We start from the raw sequence: 23817 nt of genomic DNA, 5'->3' as shown, positions 1-23817 counted from the left end.
TGCACACATTCTGTATTATCTGACACTTCTGCATGTTCTCCTGAAACCTAATCCTTTCACCTGGGGGTCACAGCAGAATTCTTACAAGACGTGCAATTTTTTTTTTTTGCTTTTGACTGCAATTAGATAGCCCCAAAACACTGGGAGGGTCGTATGTAAAAAAAACAGTTTGTTTTAATGCCAATGGGATACTGCATCGCATTTTTATATATTGTCATTGTACATTTTGTATGCGTCAGGTTACACAGATAGCATGCACACACTTGGAATTGTGATCGATGAGTATGGGAGGTTGCAGGGTCTCAAAAATGTGTTTTGGGCATTTCTAGGAGTTGACGGGTGACTTGATCCTGTTTTTCAGGGTCCAGCCAAAATGCTAAGTGTGGCTCACAAAAGCCACCCTCCTGCCCAGTGGGTACTGTTCAACAGGACCCGTTAAAGTGTGGCCCCAGCCTTATGGGCACGTTGGTGATGTAACTGCCGTAAGACTCATGAAAGGTCTGATGGTGCCTCTTAAGTTGCACCAATCGGTATTTTCAGCACCTTCCGGCGTTGAGAGTGAGCGTGTGACGCCTTGCAAGTGTGGTCTTACGTGTGTACGCCAGAGAAGGGTTTTCTAGCGGCATTTGTGATAGGCAGTAGATACAAACGTATACAGCTACATCAGATTCAGCCCCATGGAGTCTGGTCCTCATAAAACCATGCTAAAATTCTAGGCACCATCTGTGTTACACACTGTACAATTTTTTTGACCAATTTTATTGAAAGACATTTCCATTGAACCCAGTGTACTGGACGAAAGATGTTGACGAAAGATATTAATGAAAGACGAAAGATCTAGCTACAGTTTATAGGCTCTTTTTGAAAGATATCCAAATTGAGCTGCATGCACAGTTGACAAACAATCTTGATGGACAACTGGCGGATATGCGCATCATCATTCGTCGTTTGTCTTCGTCAATATCTTTCGTCAACATCTTTCGTCCAGGACACTAGGTTCAATGGAAATGTCTTTCAATCAAGTTGGTCAAAAAAATTGTTCAGTGTGTATGCACCTTTACACTACCTGCACTTATACTTACCCCCACGCTATGTACAAGAGTTGTGACTGGTCTAGTCGTCCCCTCTGCGTAGGCATGACTTAATACGGTAAATATATGCCCATTATCAATCAGAAATATCTATTTGAAGGACAGAAAGGCCAGGATACATCTGTATCTCATGGACGTACCTGAAGATGTGTATGTTTACGGCAGCACAAGTGCATTCTGCTATAAATGTCACTAGGTGAGGGCACTTTGACCTTACAGGGCAACGTAGAATCAGGCCAGTTCTGCTTAAAGGACGTTTTCACATTTTGATAACACGACCATCTCTTTAGAGGACCTTTTTGTTAATAATAGGGCTCGATATGCCACGTTCAAATTCAATCCTCCCACATTTAAGTGTAAGTGGAAAATGACTGGCCTATTTGTTAGATTTGGTTAAAAAAAAATTGATTTACTCAGCCATTCCGAACCTATATTTGTCCTGAAAATGAGTTGCCCCGTTTGAGCCCATTCTCCGGTTTTCTAAACTGAGACTTCCTGTGTTCCAGCCCGGTCACCGAGAGCAGAAGAGTCCTGCAGGAGTCCTGTGAGTTTTTCATCAAACACAACTCGAACAACAAGACCAAGCACAACAAGAAGCATCATCGCTCCAGCTCCCACAAGCTTAAAGTTCTCTCCAAGTCCATGGGAACCAGCACTGGTGCTAAAGCAAACCACGTGGCATCTGTAATGTCCATCAGCAGCCGCGATCACCTAGACAACGAGACTGCTGTGGACATTCAAAGTACTAGGGACCTATCGCCAAAGGAAGACCAAGAGTCTGGGAGTAGTATCCAGAAGAGAAGGATGGATCTCACCGCTGAAGCTACTGCGCAGACATTACTAGAGAACTTTGAGGTCTCCACACAACAAGGAGACCAGGATACTAAGCCTGGGCTGAGCAGAGGCAATGGCATCACTGGTAGCATACAGAGAGTGATTGAGGGAAGGTAAGAACCCAAATCTGGTCTCATCAGTGTAACCTTTATTTTTCACTTAGATTTTTCTCGCTCAAGCTCATTTTTTTTATATAGATTCCGTTACATCTGGTTAAATATTAAAATGTCTATGTAAATCTGGGGTGGCCAACTCCAGTCCTCAAGAGCTACCAACAGTTGACGTTTTTCAGGTCTCCGTACTGAAGTAATTAGCTTCACCTGTGGATAATCTAAAATGTATCAGTAAATAATAATTACACCTGTGCTCCAGGTAGGTGTTCTGGGAAACGTGACCTGTTGGTAGCTCTCGAAGACTGGAGTTGACTACCCCGATCTAAATTCAATAGGCCAGATTTAAGTGGTTTTTTTTTTGCGCCAGCAGCCACTAGAGGGCACCCAATGGAGCTATTTAAATGTAGCTCTCTGTGGGGGCGTGTATGGCTGCCAGTGCCATCATTTCAGCTCGCACCCCCAGGGGGGTGGTGAGCTGAAGTGCTGGAAAAGTCACCGGTTTAGGTGCACAAACGGAACGTCCATTAGTTTGGTCAGGTTTAGCCACTATGCACGCCCGAAGCCAACCTTAATGGGCGCGAACAGCGTGTTTAAAACGGGCACTTGATTTTCACCCCACTATACATAGAAACATAGAATTTGACGGCAGATAAGAACCATTTGGCCCATCTAGTCTGCCTCTATTTTATCCTTCAGGTAATCTCAACCCTTTTTAATCCTTATTTCTTTGTAAGGATATTCATATGCCTATCCCAAGCATGTTTAAATTGTTCTACTGTCTAAAGGCCCCCATACACTAGGGCGACTTGTCCTTAGGACAAGTCGCCCCCGACTTCCCCCTGAGCTTCCCCGGCTGCTCCCCGGGGGAGCTTGATTAGATTGGCACTTGATGTGCCATTTTTTACATGTGATAAATCGTCTCGATTTATCACATGTAAAAAACCCGGGGAGCAGGGGGGGGCTACAGAGGTGGGAGCAGGGGGGCTGGGGACGCTGCGGGGGACAGCGTCTGTGCTGCGAGGCGGTAGAGGGAGCAGGGGGGGCTGGGGACGCTGCGGGGGACACGTCTGTGTCCCCCGCTGCTGGGGACGCTGCGGGGGACAGCGTCTGTGCGGCGAGGCGGTAGAGGGAGCAGGGGGGGCTGGGGACGCTGCGGGGGACACAGGCGGCATAAAGCCGGGCAGGGGGAGCCGGCCGGGAGCTGTCAGTAATGAATAAAAAAAAAAAGCCCATACAATGAATGGGCAGCCTGTGATTGGCTGCTGAGCGCTCTCTCAGCCAATTGCTGACTGGCTGAGAGAGCGCTCAGCCAATCACAGGCCGCCCATTCATTGTATGGGCTTTTTTTTTTTTTATTCATTACTGACAGCTCCCGGCCGGCTCCCCCTGCCCGGCTCTATGCCGCCTGTGTCCCCCGCAGCGTCCCCAGCCCCCCCTGCTCCCTCCACCGCCGCGCCGCCCCACTAGGTCCCAAGTCGGGTGGTCGGACGTGCAGCAGGACGGGACCGCGCATCGGATCCGAGGGGACATCAAAACTAGCCGATTTTGGTCCGATTTCGGCCAGATCCGACTGATCTGGCTGAAATCTGACCAAAATCGGCTGAAATCTGACCAAAATCGGCTAGTGTATGGGGGCCTTTAGCCTCTACCACTTCTGATTGGAGGCTATTCCACTTATCCACTACCCTTTCTGTGAAGTAATTTTTTCTAACATTTCCCCTGAACCTACCTCCCTCCGGTTTCAGTTCATGTTCCCGTGTTCTATTAATACTTTTCCTTTTGAAGAAAATTTCCCTCCTGTACTATGTTATCTCCCATCTCTTTAGACAAGAGATTGGGCTCGATTAAAACATTTGAATCCGCCCCAATGTCTACATGTATGGCACATTTACCTAGCACTTAAAATGATGATCATCAGTAAATGTCTATACTTGTACGTCATACCGGAGGTTAAGCTGTTGTTAATGAGAATGGTTATGGGGCAGTGATGTGCGGTGAGGTGAGGCAGAGATTTCCCTTTCACACAAATACAATTAATACATCATAAATCCTTAATACATTTAATACAATTAATACATCATAAATATCTTCTTTGCATTATTCTAATCATTTTTATAGTCAAAACCATGGGTCCTCAAACTGCGGCCCTCCAGATGTTGAGAAACTACAAATCCCAGCATGCCTTGCCACAGTTTTAACACTCCCTATAGCAAAACTGTGGCAAGGCATGCTGGGATTTGTAGTTTCTCAACATCTGGAGGGCCGCAGTTTGAGGACCCATGGTCAAAACTGTGGAGTAAAAAGTCTATGGGGCACATTTTTTATATAATATTTGTGGCTCATTCCCCAAATTAGCCGCAATTATTAAGTATTCCCCGGATGTATCACGGAGGGACCACAGGAGGAATTGAAGATTCCTCCTTCACCGCCAGCAGCCGCTTCCCCCATAGATTTCTATGGGGGGTGCGATGCTGCCCGATGTATCAATATCGTGCAGCATTGCATCAGGTTCCAGAGCTAACGCCATTCTGAGATGGCGGTAGCCCATTAACGCAGGAACATACATTTTGTCCGAGAGGTTTGCATATTGCAATTCGATTCTGGGCGGTAGATCCCACCCAGATCGCATTGCGATTGTGATCCAATTATAAATGGGCCTCTATGATCGGTGAGGTGGTGCCTCATCTCCCTTCTCTATGTGTAAATCTGATTCTGGTACTAGCCAGTGCCTCCCCAGCCATTTACCCCCCTGGTATGGGGATAGTTTGGCATATAGATTTGCTGAGTTCTTTTAAAGACTTCGGTGTAGATTTATTAACCCATTGAGTCACAGCAATGTTGGCACTCACAGGGTTAAGGCTCCTACAAAGGAAAAGTGACTGTGGTGCCCATAGCAACCTATCCGATTTACCAACCAATCAGCTCCTATAGTAAGTCACAGTTGCTATAGGAGCTGAATGGTTGTTACTTGAAAAACTTATACATTTAAAAAAACAATTGTAATTTTTTTTTATTTTATATTCCCTCTTCCCCTTTTTTTCATTTTATTCCTCTCTTGTTTCAATACACTATAGTTCACGCATTGAAAATGAATTCACTGAAACGGCCCCATATCCAGACAGAGGATCTCCACACTCCACCCTGAATGCAAGCCTCACCAGCGTACCCGCATTGCTCAACAACACACAAATGGCGTGAGAAACCGGAATTTCCGTTACAGCAGCCGGTAGCCTTCCTAGCGTACATCAACAATCCATAGAACTGTTAACATTTTGCACTTAGTACACAGAGTTGGATACTACTGAGAGCGTCTTCATGTTAGCCAGAGGATTACCCGCAACGGCGGCAGCCATTTTGAAAATGCAGCAAGAGGGCCGAATGACATTGATAGGCTGAGTACGGGGTTACTCAGCAAAGGGACGTTCTCCCTTGTGCCTAGGCAACATGAATCGTACACCCTATTTTGTATTCTGATACATTTTGTAATGTAGAATTTGAAATCTTATTTTTATCCGTGTGTGTTTAGCAAACGTTTCAGAAGGCTAGGTAAGTGCTTTAGTAACACGGCAGTACTGTATTGTATACTGTATGTAGACAGCTTGCTCGGTAACCAGTATTGCCATAGTAACAATGGCATATACAATATACCCATCTGAGGTTCTCGCACCTTCCACTAGCATAAAATGTCCGGCCGACGCCTGCTTTATGTCCTGCTCGTTTCCGGCTAGTAGTTTTTACACTGGAGTTATTTAAAATAAAAATCCTAATTTTCTAAAGAAATTGTGTTGTGATTAAACAACGGTGGGGTTTGTGTGTTTTGCTTTCTATTTGTTTTTTTCCTTTTTTTTATGACTTCCGTCGCTTACAGGCGGTAAAACCAGACATTTTATGGACTAACCTTTGCTGAAAAGCAGCACATAAATCACAGCACTTGCTGTACTGGTTTTGGATAATATGCATTTCTTGTCTTTACACCTTCCCAAAACAAATATCGTTGTTTAGTCTGATTTTATATTGATTTTTTTTTGCCTAAAAAAAATGTTGTGTATTTTTTATTTTTTTTAGAGTATGATGTGATGCGATCCGCGGGCAGTACAAAAACTATATGCAGCACCTACTTTTCGTACTGTGCGAAGCCCGCGGGAGCCGCATCGCATGCTGCTATCGCAGCGTGTATGGGGGCCTTATCTCCTCCCCTTACCTGCAGCTGCCCAGTGCCCCTATTTATAACAATCCAGGTTGAGTTCTCGGATGTCTCCTTCTCTATTACATATGCAGCAAGAGGTGTTGGTGCTGGGGTTTGAGAGTTTTTAGTTGTTTTCATATACCCTCACTTATCCATACAAGATCATCTCATTACACCCCAGTTATTAAGTATGTTTTATTTATCAAGCACACTTTCTTCAACAGGAATCAAGGTGCTTTAAAGACATCAAAACAATGCACAGAATACACAGGATTTGGATAGTACAGCAATAGACAGTCACACAGACCTTACAGAAATCCTTGAGAGCACAGTAAGCATAATGCAGGATTGGTGCGGGCGTTTTGGGTAATAACTTCCATGGGTTGTGTATTCCACCCTAACGAGGTACCAGGTGAGGCATCCATCTTGGGGAAACTGCTTAGGATTACCATGGGTGGAATAGGTTAACCCAACAAGACCTTCAGGTCCATTTATTTTTCATCCTATCCACAAGTGTGCCAGATGAGGCAGCCATGTTGGAAGCACTAAAAAGGTGAGGTATTTTGTTTCTGTGCAGGGTAAATACTGGCTGCTTTATTTTTACACTGCAGTATAGATATCAGTTAGAAGTACGCACCCCGCCCAAATCTAATTCTATCTGCACGTGTAGTGCAGATGCAGCATGGTTTTGTCCATCTGAGAGTCAATTTGCCTTTGCGAGTGAACCAGAATAACCCCCACAGTGTATTTAAACATTCACGTGAAGCACATCCATTACGTTATGTCTCTAGTTAGATCAGAAAGGGTGAATTTGCACGACGAGGATGTGGGAATGTAATTCAAATGTAAGGGAGATAAAACCGGACACTTTCTACACTAATGACTACAAACAGGTTCTAGTTCACATCTACTTTCCAGCGCTCAGCGCAGTATAAAGAGAGATGAACATTGAGGTCAATTTCCATTAATCTGGCCGTTACCCTTCCCAGTCTCGTACCGTGCCAGTGGGCAATTCAGTTAGAATCCATGCATGAATAGTAGGACACTTTACATCTGGGATACGGTCACAAGGTCAATCCCACTAAGGTACGGGCAGTGCGGATGGTGTAGTGGTTAGCATTACTGCCTCACAGCACTGAGGTCATGGGTTCGATTCCCACCATGGCTCTAACTGTGCGAAGTTTGTATATTCTCCCCGTGCTTGCGTGGGTTTCCTCCGGGTACTCCGGTTTCTTCCCACAATCCAAAAATATACTGGTAGGTTATTTGGCTCCTAAAAAGAAACAAAAAAATATCTGGCTGCACAAAAATAACATGAAAAACCCATCTTGACCTCAGCCATGTCAACCTATTTCAAGTGTCAACCTAAGGCCATTTTCATGCCCGAATACCCACTAGTGCGTGGAGGTAGAATAGAATAGTTGGGTGAGGCATGGCAAGCGCTGTGGTACACTTTGACGGCGTCCATGTCTACTATGTCGACGTTTGAAGCAAAAAAATGTTGACCATTTGGTTGTGAACCTTCCAAAACTGTCAACCTATTTCAGGTGTCAATCTTCAGTGGTCGACTCAAGGACCCACACATCCTTTACACTGCAATCTACTGATCGAACGTTTAGTTTTCGGAGGTTTACACAAGCTTGGGACTATGATAACTTGTATTTTGGCCTTGGCGAGGGAACGTAATGAGTTACTGCTTATGCGCCTGCCTTTTGTTCTTCTATAATCTCATGGCAGAGGGATGAAAATAGCATCCAGACTGCATGGAAACTGAACAACCCAAACAAAGGAGGAATGGAGCTGCCTGTTGTGTATTCTGGGATCATTGTGCTGGGAGTGCAGCAGATAAGGAGCCTTTTGTTTATGTAAAGTATGATAACCTTTAACCCCTAGGTGTGGCTGCGCTCTGTAGTAGCCTCGCCTCTGTGCAATCACATCACTGGCAGGCGCGAGTGCATCCTCAGGCGTTGAGTCCGCCCGTCAGATGCATCGAAATACAGTTTCCAGTATACACTGCCAAGCAGCTGCCATACGCCAACCTGGAGATCTGCCACCTGCCCATCCCTGGAACAGATCTCTGATCTTAACATCATTATCTTCATTGCTATCCGTAAGAAGGAAATCTAGCACAGAATATTGCACATGAATGCATTACATGATGTCAGCCATTACAGCTATTATACGTGATACATCTTGGGCTCCTGAGTACAGGTCAGCCACGAGGGAAAGATAATTACTATCCTGGTACACCAGACTAAAGTGTAATGCGGACAATTCATGGAGGCTGATTGGTGGAAATTGATGATCGGGGATCTGCCAGGGAATCTGTCAAGTTCAGCATGTTAAATACCCCTAAAGCGCCAATGCTGATCATTTTTGGAGTGAATCGAGGATTTTCAACCTGTTATATCTCCTCCGACCACTGGACATTGGGAGAACGGGGAATTGCCCCAATTTGCTGCTCTTAACCCATAGAATCTAAATAATAGTTTTCCCTTTTCTGGGATGTTTTTAAAATAAAAGTTAACATGCGGAGACTAGGAGTTGTTATTTTATTTATAAGGTGCCACAAGTGGTTAGCAGCACCATACATAGGGCACACATTAGAACAATACAGCAGCACAATTCTTAGTACACAATACAGTTGAGATGTAGGGCGCAGAGGAAGTGTCTTTTTACTACCAGGTGTTGGTTGTCATTGGTAGAGATGAATGAACACAAATGAGAAGAGATGCGGGTATAGATGGTGGCTGAGCAAGAGAGAGCTGTAATTGAAGTGCAAGAGGAGGGCTGTGAGAACAGGAGGGAAGAGGGCCCTGCTCCAAGAAGCCTACAGTCTAGACCAGGCTTTTCCAACCACGGTCCTCAAGGCACACCAACAGTGCAGGTTTTAGAGATATCCAGGCTTCAGCACAGATGGTTTAATCAGAATCCCTCAGATACTAATTAAGTCACCTGTGCTCAAGCCTGGATATCTACAAAACCTGCACTGTTGGTGTGCCTTGAGGACCGTGGTTGGGAAAGCCTGGTCTAGACTAGGGATAGCCAACTCCAGTCCTCCAAAGCTACCAACAGTACATGTTTCCCAGCTCACCTCACAGGTGCATACATTACTGAATAACACATTTTAAAAGATCCACAGGTGGAGCTAATTACTTCACTTGTGATTCTGTGAGGAGACCTGGAAAACCTTAAATGTTGGTAGCTCTCAAGGACTGGAGTTGGCTACCCCCAGCCTAGACGATATAGCAGTGGTCAGGGAACTCGGTCCTCATTACCCCACGCAGTGCATGTTTTGCAGGTCTCCTCACAGAATCACAAGTGAAATAATTAACTCCACCTGTGGACCTTATAAAATGTGTATGTGAGTAATTAGTACACCTGTACACCTGTGCACCTGCTGGGTTACCAGCAAAACATGCACTGTGTGGGGTAATGAGGACCGAGTACCCTGGCCACTGCGATTTAGGGAGGCGGAGACATACAGGTGATATAAGGTGCAGCGTAGGCAGGGAGGAGTGAAGGCAGAAAGTGAGAATAGCAGGGATGGCCAGGACATGAGAAGGGACAGCAGCAGAGTATACATGTTACCACCGCGCAGCATGTTGATCTTTTCACTTTATGCTAATGACCACAAAATCTCAAACGTTGCCCACCCATAGTTTTATATAATTGATGGGATCTGTAGAAAAGAGGAACATGCCGCAAAATGACAAGCAACGTCTAGAATACCGGGGATTTGTGTTGTGCCGCTGGTGAGAAATGGGCACATGCCACTGTTAGGTGTAGACACTAGCTTGCAGAAACTACTTGCTGGCAGCAAATATAAAAAATCCATGTAGATGTGGCATGCGCCTCTAGGTGTGACATGCGCCTCTTCCCCCTATTTGGTTTGTCACTGAGTGCATGCTGTGACTTGTCCTTCCATCAGCCTGCACTGGCATACTGGTTGTCATCAGTGCCATTCTGTGCCAGCTCTGTACTAGGTACAGAGGTGTCTGAATACACACACATATGTATCTACATAATCCATAGTTGTGTGTGTGTGTGTGTGTGTGTGTGTATGTATGTATTATATATATATAATTTTGTGTAAGAGCTGCTGATTGGTTGCCATGGGCACCTTCTCCACTGGCTCATTTATCCTCCTGCTTCATACATATACCCCATAACCTTTAGAAGCTAGGTGCAGCATTGCGTGCTTGGCAGTCATTTGGTGCCTATGGAATACACAGTACTGTGCTATACATACAGGAGCTAGGTGCAGCATTGCGTGCTTGGCAGTCATTTGGTGCCTATGGAATACACAGTACTGTGCTATACATACAGGAGCTAGGTGCAGCATTGCGTGCTTGGCAGTCATTTGGTGCCTATGGAATACACAGTACTGTGCTATACATACAGGAGCTAGGTGCAGCATTGCGTGCTTGGCAGTCATTTGGTGCCTATGGAATACACAGTACTGTGCTATACATACAGGAGCTAGGTGCAGCATTGCGTGCTTGGCAGTCATTTTGAATATGATATAGAAGGGAACTGAACTCAAATCTATCTTGTGGACAGACCTTTAAGCCCTGTGAATGCATTGGCGCTCAGTGTACACATCTCAGTATGCAGCTGAATGGGTGTAACTGGGTGACAGCAGGGCGTCTGTCTATGAGATTAATGTAGTGACGGTAAATATATATATATATAAATAATATATATATATATATATAATATATATATATATATATATTGGTTTGCAATGCCCGGCACTCAAAGTAATAACGGCAGCTTGGAAAGGTGCACTGTTTCCCTTCTGGGATAAATATAGAAACAACTTGCACAGGCACTCTTTCAATAACAACTGATCCAATAAATGAAGGACACCCACAACGGTAGGTACTGTCAACGTTTCGAGTTCTTAGACTCTTTATCAAGACATAAAGAAAATGAACATGGGACTTACATTTATAGTAGTGATCACAGAGACAATAACCAGTGCAGTCAGCAGCTCCCAGCGTGTGCGCCCCATGGGACTCCTATGACGTCATACAGGCGCCGGTGCGCTTGGCTGGCCCGTCAGACCGGAGAGGGGGGGGGGGGGGGCGTGATTCCAGGGGAGAATGCCAAAACAAATAATCATATAAGCACCTAAAAAACAAACAGTGCAAAATGAGTGGTAATGCAAATGTGTGTGTATGTGTGTATATATATATATATATATATATATATATATATATATATATATATATAGAAACAACTTGCACAGGCACTCTTTCAATAACAACTGATCCAATAAATGAAGGACACCCACAACGGTAGGTACTGTCAACGTTTCGAGTTCTTAGACTCTTTATCAAGACATAAAGAAAATGAACACACATATCCACATTAAAACAAACACACATATCCACGTAATAGTGTCATGTATCAAAATATAACAATTCATCAAATAACAACAAATAATAATGTTGACGCTAAGAAAGCGGATGATAAAGTTTAAACATGTTGTAATGGAAACGCCTGAGGATGCGTCACTGGAGAGCGGGTGCTGTGACAGACGCATTAAGTCAAATACTGTTGACTATAAATCGTTACTCCACAACAAGTGGGCAGACTACTAATTCTGTAGTCAGATGGATAAGGAATGGACATAGCAGCGAAACATCGCTGTTATGTAGTGGTGGATGGTGATGAAGACATGTAGTCGACGTACGGGAATGTCGGCATTTTACAAAAAAACAGGTAAAGGAGAGCTGTTCGTTCAGGCCGAGCGGGTGCACTAAGGGAAAAAAAAGAGAGATAGCAGCGCTAGGGAAATTGAAACAATAAATTGGATGATCTTTACATAAGGAAATGTTTTACTTAGAAAAATGTAACACAACATAGAATTAAAAAACAGCACACCTGAGTGTGTATTAATATAAAACACAATTGCAAGGCGTAGGGTACCCCAATACCACAATAAAGAGAGTAATGTGAAGAGTCCGGTCCTAGTATGCCCAGAGTAGTAAAAGAGATGGATAGTTACCACTCCGGTCAGAAATTGCGATGGATGAATTGGTAGGTGGAAAATATCCAAATGTCCTTGTATCCTGGTGGTCGGCCCAAGTTGGCACAAATAACCGTACCACTGGAGATGTTGGGAGGACAGTTGTTTGGTGACCTTTTCATTTGAAGAAATGAGGCAATGATCCTGGAGTGGATAAACGTCTCGATGATGTATTAATGTCGAGGGAAGCTGTATCTTCCACTGGGCTGGTTCGGACTCCAATTCACAAATAGGGGTGGCAAATGGGGTTAGGAGCACTTCCTGACGCGTTTCGCCGGTCCTGCCAGCTTTATCAAAGGAATAGTGCTCATGGTATCAAAACTGGGTATATATACCTTCCATATTGTGGTCACATGACCAATCAATTAGAACTAGATCATCCAATTATAAGATAGGTGTGTAATAACAATGTGTTGAGATAGGAGGCAGACCTTACAAGCATGTAACATTTAACTGGTTAAGAAAAAGATAAAATAATATTTATTTAATAAGCCTGACAAGTGCACACAATAAAGCTACACGCGAACGCATTCAAGAGCTAGAAAACACCCTTACATCCCTCACACAAGACCACCAACTTCACCCAACTCATCACAAATATATGGAACTCCTAACGACAAAAGGCCAATTAAACCAACTCCTCTCATCCAAAGCCACTCAAGCACTACTATGGGCAAAGCAGAAATTCTACGAAAAATCCAACAAAGCAGATGCACTATTAGCTAACCAACTTAGGGCCAAACGTACCAAAAACAGGATTATATCCCTAAAATGTATAGATGGCACTGTCACGTATAACTCCAATACCATGGCCGCTCAATTCCGCACCTTCTATGAAAACCTCTACAACCTTGCATCCTCTGAACCCACTATTGCAACCAACTCAGAAGCCCTAGACAATTACCTCTCATCATGTCAACTCCCTAAACTGACCCCGTCCCAAATAGAAGCTTTAAATACCCCGATCACCTCCGACGAAATCCTCGCTACCATTAAAACCCTGCGACGTTCAGCAGCTCCTGGGCCCGACGGGTTTTCAAACCTCTACTATAAAAAAATGGCCCAACCCCTCGCCCCAATGCTCACTCTCCTATTCGCTTCTTCAAGGCCATTCCATAGACTCAGCCACAACCAGGGCTAACATAATAGTTATCCCCAAACCCGACAGAGACCCCACAGAGATGGGAAACTATCGTCCCATTTCCCTGCTCAACTCCAATCTAAAGTTATATGCCAAAGTTCTCGCTAACCGCCTTGCTCCCCACCTCCCTACACTAGCCCACCCAGATCAAGTGGGTTTCATACCCAACCGCCAAGCACCTGACAATACTAGACGCCTTATCGATCTTATACACGTGGCCAATAAGCGGGCAGAACCAGCCCTGGTTGTGGCCCTTGACGCCGAAAAGGCTTTCGACAGGGTGGCGTGGCCTTTTATTCATAGCACCCTGACACACATGGGATTCACTGGTCCTTTTCTAAACGGTATCTTAGCTCTTTACAACAACCCATCAGCCTCGGTACTAGTTAACGGCCTTAAATCACCCCAGTTCGAAATTAAAAACGGCACACGCCAGGGCTGTCCACTTTCCCCCCTCCTTTTTGCGCTAATCATGGAACCCCTGGCCTCCCGTATACGCATCAATCCAAATATTTATGGCATCGACATAGGCTCCGCAAAACACAAAATAGCCCTCTACGCCGATGACGTCATACTCACCCTTACTAATCCACTTCCTTCACTGACATCTCTCTTCTCCGAAATCCAATCATACAGCTCATTCTCCAACTATAAAATTAACACATCGAAATCAGAGGCCCTTGATATCAACATTGCTCCACCCGACCTTGCCTCCCTCCAATCTAAATTTCCGCTCCGATGGCAAACGCACAAAATCAAATACCTGGGAACCTATCTAACCAAATCATACACAGACCTATACGCGGCGAACGTTCCTAGAATGTTGGCAACCATCAGATCTGACCTTGCCACCTGGAGCCCACAATTTATTTCCTGGGTGGGCCGGATGGCGGCGATCAAGATGATGATCTTACCACGCCTGCTATACCTCTGGCAAACTCTCCCCATTCATATCCCTACTACAATTCTGAAACACCTCCAAAGAGACATTAGCACCTTCGTCTGGGCGGGCAAAAAACCCAGAGTCAAACTTCGCCTCTTACAAAAACATCACACTACAGGAGGTCTCGGTCTCCCCGACCTCACCAAATATTATAGAGCCGTACATATTGCCCCTGTAATACTCTGGCACGCCCCCCCTTCACAAAGAATTTGGACCCTCATTGAGGCATCCTCCATCGCACACTACTCTCTTTACTCTCTTCTATGGATCCCGTCATCGGCCCGTCCCAAGATGTCATCCCTTCTCCCAACTACCCGCCATTCACTTAAGATATGGGACCTTTCCACTAAACTATACAAACTGCGATCACACCACCCTTCACTCACTCCACTATGGAATAACCCTGCTTTCCCTCCGGGGACCAACAAAGACGAGTTTAAAGCCTGGACGAGTCATAACATTATTTTTCCCATTGACATCGCCCCCACGCCACTATTCCCTGAATTCGAATCCCTTAGATCCAAATACTCGATTCCAAACTCTAGCTTCTACCAATATTTGCAAATCCGCCACTTTTACAAATCTATTCCTCAGGCCTCTCCATCCCTCAAAAGATCCCCCCTTGAATCTTTATGCAGACAACCCCAAATCACGAAAAAATTGATATCAACCATCTACCAGATCCTTAACACTTTCAATCAGCCGCAGAAAGAGAAACATGAAGTTGCATGGGAATCAGATATGGGAGAGGAACTCAGCGCAAAAAACTGGTCTGATATCAGATTAGCCATTGCAAAAAGCTCTATATCAACACGTATAAAAGAAAACGCATATAAAATTTACTACCGTTGGTACTTGGTACCGACCAAGCTCCACTCCATTTACCCCTCTACTCCCTCTCAATGTTGGAGATCGTGTGCTCAAGAAGGCAATCATCTACATATATGGTGGAGCTGCCCAATTATCCAGCCCTTTTGGCTAGAAACCCATGAACTAATCAAAGAGATTCTCAACATCCAGATGCCCTCCTCACCTTCTTTCTCCCTGTTGATGAGACCAATCCCACACATCCAACCTGCTTCTCAAAAGCTAATTAACCATATCCTAAATACAGCTAAATGTCTAATAGCCAAAAACTGGAAAAGCCCCCTCCCACCCTCCAAACCTATCTTGGTCAATGCTATCTGGTCCACATACAAAATTGAGAAAATCACAGCATTTTTAAACGACTCCACTCCCTCCTTCATAAAAGCTTGGTCCCCGTGGACCTCCTTTTTTCAATCCGAGGCCCCTTTGACGCATATCTGACTACTGCTTGTATATCACCCCAACCCCTCATCTAAAACTGCCTGCCATCCCGACCCCGCCCCCCCCCCCTTACCCCCCTTTCCTTCCTCCTACTCCTCTCCCCCCACTATGCATACACCCTCATAGTCCATTTGTCCTTCGCTGTAGCTTCTCTATAGCTCTCTTGAGTTGATATATGGACTTCTCTTCAAAAACCAAAACGCACTCAATCTGTTTACACCATGTTAAATTTATTATTGGTTTTGACTGCTCTGTATTTTTGACATGAAAAAACCCAATAAAAATTTCTTTAAAAAAAAAAAATAATAATATTTATTTAAAGCATCGATAAATCACACTGTGCAACAAAGAAATGGGATTACTTCCGGTTTGTGCGTGGTCGCTGCTAATCGCTAGTAGCGGCTAGTAGCGGCAGGGAGGGTTTCCTGGTTCACAAATGAGTCACGTGACCGCGATTCCTGTTTAGGAAACTACATTACCCATGTAGTCAGGGTCGCGTGTCACGTGACCGCATCTCAATGGACGGCATTGGAGGAGCTGCCTTGGTGCTGCAGCTGAGCGCATAGCTCATCGGATTGGTGGTGAGGGAGACTTCCTGATTTGTGTGAGGGTAGGCTGTGACTGCGACTCCTGTTGAAAGACTACATTACCCATGTAGCCAGGGTCGCGCATCACGTGACCCACACCTCAAGCAGCGATGTTATGCGGGCTGCTACAGCGAGCGTAGCCCCGTTCAATGACGCAGTGATCACATGATATGACATATACTGGTGGTCAAGAAAATAAACAAGCTATGATAAGGGCTAGAGATGCTAGATGGAGCCCCATTCGATGATATAGAGGTCATGTGACACAGTGGGCAGATCGCCAACCACTGGAAACTACAAGCCCCATAATTCCTGTTATACTAGACATAATTAATAACAACTAAACATGGGAAAATAAAGAATTAAAATATTGACACATTGTGTATACCTTAAGTTTATAAATTCCCTATAGATGATTCCCAAGCGAATGTAACTTTAGTATTTCATAGACTATAGTTTGAATTTATAAACAGCAATGGTAATAGATGATAAGTGGTTGTGTGTTGAGGTATAATGAATTAATGCAAAAGAGCGGTACTGTCCAGTAATCTATACAATGGACCTGATGCTTTGTTTTTTATTGAACTCCTTGATCTTGCATTATCTCGAAATTACTTTTTATTTGATAACCATTTTTTCTTACAGTGCTCGGGGGTAGCTATGGGTTCTTGTGTGGCTCCGAGTTTAGCCAACATATTGATGCATGAAGTAGAAAATGACATTTTCTTTAGCAACCCTGAGATATCATCTGCGATCTATGTCTTCTATCGTTACATAGATGATATCTTCCTTATTTGGTTAGCAAGTGCAGAAAAAATTCCATGCATTCATGTGCCAAGCAAATGAGAGTGACCAATCTATTAAATTCACCTATAATTGCAGCCCCATTACTACCAACTTCCTAGATGTATGTGTCAACATCGCTCATGATAATGCCATTATCACTACCTTGTATAAAAAACCCACGGACCGCAATACAGTACTGCACTGGTCCAGCCACCATCCCCCATCTCTAAAATGGGGTCTCCCGTATTCGCAGTTCTTGAGGGCACTTAGAATCAGTAGCAGAATTGAAGATGCTGAGCTTGAAATTGATGCAATGATCATCAATTTCCTTAAAAGAGGGTACCCGCACAAGCTGTTACAGAACACCAAAATCAAAGTCCTTAACCTCGACAGAAACACTGTCCTTAATTCCTCCACGGACAAAAAATTGGACAACAAGATTGTGTGGACTCAAAAGTACACCACACACAGCCAATCCCTAGTTAAATCAGCTAGAAGAGTCTGGCCAATTATCGCCTCTAATAAAACCTTGCCAAGTCTGAAAGACAGCCAGTTTCTGCCATCATTTAGGAGAGGGAAAAATCTCAAAGATTTTGTTGTTCACAACGACATCGGTGATTTTAACCCTAGCCCACAGACACACTTCCTCAGTAGGAAAAATGGTAACTACAAGTGTCTAGGCTGCACTACGTGCGCCAATCTTGAAACAGGTGAAAATTTCTTCCACCCCCGGACAGGAGAAAAGCTCAAAATCAGATATCCCTTAACCTGTAGTAGTAGGTACGTTGTCTACTACATAAGATGCCCGTGCGGCTTATTCTATGTAGGCAAGACCGCCACACAATTCAAGGAACGAATTGCCAACCATAGATCGGCAATCAGGGCTGCATTGGATGGCAAAGGTTCTGAACAGCCGGTTGCGAGACATTTCAGAGACTCCAAGCACACTCTACCATCAATCAGGTATAAAATGATTGACTGTATACCAGCTAATAAAAGAGGTGGTGATAGGAATAAGATGCTATTAAAATGCGAAGCCAAATGGATACACCGTCTACAGACAGTGCACCCGCTCGGCCTGAACGAACAGCTCTCCTTTACCTGTTTTTTGTAAAATGACGACATGCCGTACGTCGACTACATGTCTTCATCACCATCCACCACTACATAACAGCAATGTTTCGCTGCTATGTCCATTCCTTATCCATCTGACTACAGAATTAGTAGTCTGCCCACTTGTTGTGGAGTAACGATTTATAGTCAACAGTATTTGACTTAATGCGTCTGTCACAGCACCCGCTCTCCAGTGACGCATCCTCAGGCGTTTCCATTACAACATGTTTAAACTTTATCATCCGCTTTCTTAGCGTCAACATTATTATTTGTTGTTATTTGATGAATTGTTATATTTTGATACATGACACTATTACGTGGATATGTGTGTTTGTTTTAACTTTTGCATTACCACTCATTTTGCACTGTTTGTTTTTTAGGTGCTTATATGATTATTTGTTTTGGCATTCTCCCCTGGAATCACGCCCCCCCCCCCCCCTCTCCGGTCTGACGGGCCAGCCAAGCGCACCGGCGCCTGTATGACGTCATAGGAGTCCCGTGGGGCGCACACGCTGGGAGCTGCTGACTGCACTGGTTATTGTCTCTGTGATCACTACTATAAATGTAAGTCCCATGTTCATTTTCTTTATGTCTTGATAAAGAGTCTAAGAACTCGAAACGTTGACAGTACCTACCGTTGTGGGTGTCCTTCATTTATTGGATCAGTTGTTATTGAAAGAGTGCCTGTGCAAGTTGTTTCTATATTTATCCCAGAAGGGAAACAGTGCACCTTTCCAAGCTGCCGTTATTACTTTGAGTGCCGGGCATTGCAAACCAATATATATATATATATATATTATATATATATATATATTATTTATATATATATATATATACCGTCACTACATTAATCTCATAGACAGACTCCCTGCTGTCACCCAGTTACACCCATTCAGCTGCATACTGAGATGTGTACACTGAGCGCCAATGCATTCACAGGGCTTAAAGGTCTGTCCACAAGATAGATTTGAGTTCAGTTCCCTTCTATATCATATTCAAAATGACTGCCAAGCACGCAATGCTGCACCTAGCTCCTGTATGTATAGCACAGTACTGTGTATTCCATAGGCACCAAATGACTGCCAAGCACGCAATGCTGCACCTAGCTCCTGTATGTATAGCACAGTACTGTGTATTCCATAGGCACCAAATGACTGCCAAGCACGCAATGCTGCACCTAGCTCCTGTATGTATAGCACAGTACTGTGTATTCCATAGGCACCAAATGACTGCCAAGCACGCAATGCTGCACCTAGCTCCTGTATGTATAGCACAGTACTGTGTATTCCATAGGCACCAAATGACTGCCAAGCACGCAATGCTGCACCTAGCTTCTAAAGGTTATGGGGTATATGTATGAAGCAGGAGGATAAATGAGCCAGTGGAGAAGGTGCCCATGGCAACCAATCAGCAGCTCTTACACAAAATTTTCAAGTGGAGACCCTATAGCGCTCTGAACACAAAAAAAAAAAAAATTATACACAGTACTTCCCTTTTTGGATCTTATGGGACAGATGGATGGAACAGAAGATCCTGGTAATCAGTTTTTCATTGTTGGTTATTCATGCAAAACAATGGAAACCGAGGGATCATGTGATTAATAAACTGTCCATACAATAAATGGGTTGATGCACCCGTGCAGATTGATGGGATTCTGTGCAGCTGTTTTTCCTCCACCGATAAATGGAATGTGCAGATGAGCGTACCAAAACTCACATCAAAGATGTGGTGGTTAAACACATCAAGGTATCTTTTATTAGCGTACCCCAACTCACACTATGTGGATGTAGTATTCGCACATAAAGGTATCTTTTAAATGAGGTGAATGAGACGGTATAGCCAACGGGATGCGTACCCCAACTCACTGAATAAAAGGCTGTGACGTTCACATCAAGGTATCTTTAGGACCACTCGGTATATGGATCATAAAAACTTTACTGTCTTCCACATCCAGAAGTACATAACATACAAAGTGAATAAAATGAAAACACTTGAAAAAGATCCCAGAGCGGATCGAAACGCGTTGTGTGATCAGAGGAAGGTGATTGCTGTTTGACTGCTGCTATCCAGTTTGGGACCTTGGTTGAAGACTCTGCCTGGCGGACTATCCGGAAGACCCCCCAGGTTGTAGAATTCTATACTTCGCCATTTCTTCCTTTACCTGGCAGTCACAGTGACCACCCTGTTTTCATGAATAACCAACAATGAAAAACTGATTACCAGGATCTTCTGTTCCATCCATCTGTCCCATAAGATCCAAAAAGGGAAGTACTGTGTATAATTTTTTTTTTGTGTTTAGAGCGCTATAGGGTCTCCACTTGAAAATTGTGTAGTAGATGTGTTGTTGGAGGAGTGGTGTCTCCTCATCAAGTGTTTGAAACCTAGTAGCAGCTGCGCCCAAGGGTGATCCAACTATTTTTCTTTCTACATTGCCAATCAGCAGCTCTGTATAGTATGCAAATTATAGATGTTACTTCAGTGCTGATTGGTTGCAAGGAGAGATGTATCCATCCTTGGAAAGCAAGTCCCAAAGTGTCTGTGTGTCACCGAAACACTGCCATCTGTTAGCAGCAAGTGAAACTACATCTCTTTCTGTACATTAGCCACCTTCCTAGCAATTGAAGCCTTTGTTTCGAGCGGGCTTATTATTGATACATAGGTTCAGTGTAATATATGCCTTGCTGAACAGAGTAAAGGCCCACCGTGTATGCCGACCAATGATGGAGAGAATTGCTGGGCTTGAAAAGGCTCAGTGCATACACACTGAACAACTTTCGCCTGTTTTAGCGATTTTTCTATGGGGTGGACGGCTTTCCATAGCAGGACGCTAGGGAATACCATCCACCCCGTCGCTCATCTGCTGGTAATACATAGCGGCCGGGCCAGCGATGTATCTGGAGCACGCATCAACTCTCACTGCTCATTTCTGCCCTGTGCACACTGGGCGGATTTCGAGCAAACCAGTAAATTGAGCGGCTTTCAGCTCAAAGTGTATGGGGGCTTTAAACTTGTACAATACAAAATATCAGGATATCAAGATAGTCACATTATATGACGTGTTCTAATTTCGTGGGACACACTGTTACCCCTTTCACGTCGCACAAATAACCCGTCTCCCGTGAACCGCCCCTCTGCGGTATGAATCCTTGGCAAGAGATTCAATGGAGGAGTTGCTTATAGCAACCAATCACAGAAGCTGATTGGTTGTTTTGGCCAGCTTCTCCACTTTATCTCTATCCAAAGCTTGCTACATCTCCCCCTTAAGCATAAGAACAATCGTACATCTAGTAACGAATATGCATCACAATAGGAACGATATAGTTATATAGAGTGGGCCACTGCTAAAAAAACAACAATAAAATAGGCACCAAAATCCCAAGGACATCACCAAGACCTGGGAGTCCAGGTCCATAGTCATCCTTTTCTTTTTAAAAACATTTAAATATCAATCAATGAGGCATCGCTTGCCACTAAAATCATTAATGAGGCGAAGCAGGAAGGGGCATAGACGAGATGTATTAACATTGTGTGTGCAGAAGCTGAGGAGTGCAAGGTCCCCCCTCCGGCGATGTCCTCTCCTGGACGTGCTGTCTCCTTCCCCCGGCTGGCTGGACTGGGCATGTGCAGGATCTCCAGCACAGCTCAGAGCCAGCAGCAGGGTTTATAGATTTGCCATGCATATCGGCCTGCTATCATTTAGATAGCAGCGCCGATATGGGCAGGGGCGCCCCTGTCATTTACCGCACACCGGCTGCTTCATACATGGGGGAGAAGCTGTATCAGTGCACATAACATGCGCTGATACCCCTTCTCCCCCGTAACGCACCTTCATACATCTGCCCCAATGTATGCTGAAACGCACATTTACTTAAATATTGTTTTTCATAACGTTTTTCAATGTCAGTAAATTTGCAACATCGATTAAGATCACTTATCATCCATATAAGAGCAATGAGAATTGACCTTTTAGTAAACGTACCAGAGGCGGAACTACCAGTGGTGCAGCAGGTGCAGTGCACCGGGGACCTGGAGGACGAAGGGGCACACTACTGCCCGTTACCTTCTTCCTGTCACACTCTGCTTCCCCCTGCCTCTCTCTGTCACCACCTGCCTCTCTCTGTCACCATCTGCCTCTCTCTGCCTCCCCCTTCCTCTCTCTGTCACTATCTGCCTCTCTCTTCCTCCCCCTGCCTCTCTCTGTCACTATCTGCCTCTCTCTTCCTCCCCCTTCCTCTCTCTGTCATTATCTGCCTCTCTCTGTCACCATCTGCCTCCCCTTTCCTCTCTCTGTCAATATCTGCCTCTCTCTTCCTCCCCCTGCCTCTCTCTGTCACTATCTGCCTCTCCCTGTCACCCACTGCTATGTTGAATATTGTGAACTTGGGGTTGGGGTGGAGGAAGGGGCTTAAATTATATTTTTGCACCTGGGCTCATCACCCACAAGTTCCACCACTGAAATGTACCCTCAAGACGACCACTGAAAATCGGGAGCTGTAAAGAACCGCAGGCCTGCACTTTCTAACACCCTAAAATGTCATTCTGTTTAAATAAACTATCTGAAGCCCTTGCAGAAACTAGCATAGATCTAGAAGAAAGTGGTGTCTTCCTGTTGGTGTAAGATGAGTGTGTACTATAATACCAGGCAATAACCCATGACACAGTGCTTGTGACTGCCCCACACTCCCTGGTATGCAGGAAGAGGACACGGAGAACAGGCCTTTTATCCTGAAGTGATTTATTGTTACTCTGTGTGAAAGGAAAATGACGAGCCCTGGGCTGTGCGACATTGTTTCCCTGTGCACATAGTTACCTGTGTAAAAGGATGGATGGTTTTTAAGGTCACTGCAGAGTTTCTTTCAGCCTGGTTTCTTTCATAGAACTGCCCTGTCATTGTTGTGAAATGACTGTGAGAATGTATCTGTGCTATATTGAGCGTACAAAGTAAACAGCGGAACAATTTTAAGGCGGGGGTTTTAAGAAATGGCTTCGGTGGGTGTAAGATGGCCTAAGTGGTGCTTGGAACAGAGGACACTTTGATAAACCGGTGTTTAAGTGGAACTAAAAAGGAGACTTAGACGTCACCAAGATAATATATCTCACTTTGAGGTTTATACTGAGAAAATAAATCAGTTGCTCACTGTACGCTACCATATTTCAGAGCAGGTGTGTATCGGCAAATAGTGAAATTGTGGAACACCGTTTTTTGGGGGCTTTGTACTATAAACTCCTTCTGAGACTGTGACTCACTACTGTGGGGTCTCTGGATGTCATGTACCACACTCCTCCTCTCTGATGCCTGCTTCAGCAATAACATAGAACAGACAACTTTAACAGATGAGTCAGACTCAAGTTGCTCTGCCTCCGATGTGGGGAGTTTGTATAGTCTCCCTGTGCTTGTATAGGTTTCTTCTGAGGACTCCAGTTTCGTTGCAGACTCCAAAAATGTACTGGTAGGTTAATTGGCTTCTGACAAAGATGAAAGCTAATATGTTATATGTGCGTGTTAAGCTCCACTGTTATGTGAATGGCCAAATAATTGCTGTAAAGCATTGAGGAATATGTGAGCGCTGTTTAAGTGACAGGTAATAAATAAAATAATAAAAATTTAAAGGTTCTTAAGTAGCCCATGACTTAAATACCTTTACATTATTTATTAATAAAAACCCTTATCTATAATA

General features: G+C 44.3%; 1 protein-coding gene across 1 annotated transcript in view; it reads left to right on the top strand.

Annotated features, from left to right (window-relative positions):
* FZD6 (frizzled class receptor 6) overlaps positions 1-5818 on the top strand; it is a 56440-nt gene extending 50622 nt beyond the window's left edge. Inside the window, exons 6-7 of the mRNA XM_083186942.1 lie at positions 1598-2038; positions 5113-5818. Of these exons, the coding sequence (XP_083043068.1) occupies positions 1598-2038; positions 5113-5236 (565 nt within the window). The 3' untranslated portion in view covers positions 5237-5818. The remainder of the gene's footprint in view (positions 1-1597; positions 2039-5112) is intronic.
* Positions 5819-23817: the final 17999 nt, after the last annotated feature.

Source organism: Crinia signifera, chromosome 5 (genome assembly GCF_055691185.1).
Source record: "Crinia signifera chromosome 5, ASM5569118v1, whole genome shotgun sequence".
NCBI lineage: Eukaryota > Metazoa > Chordata > Amphibia > Anura > Myobatrachidae > Crinia > Crinia signifera.
Note: the sequence above shows the minus strand (reverse complement) of the source record. Positions and strands in the feature narration are given on the sequence as shown.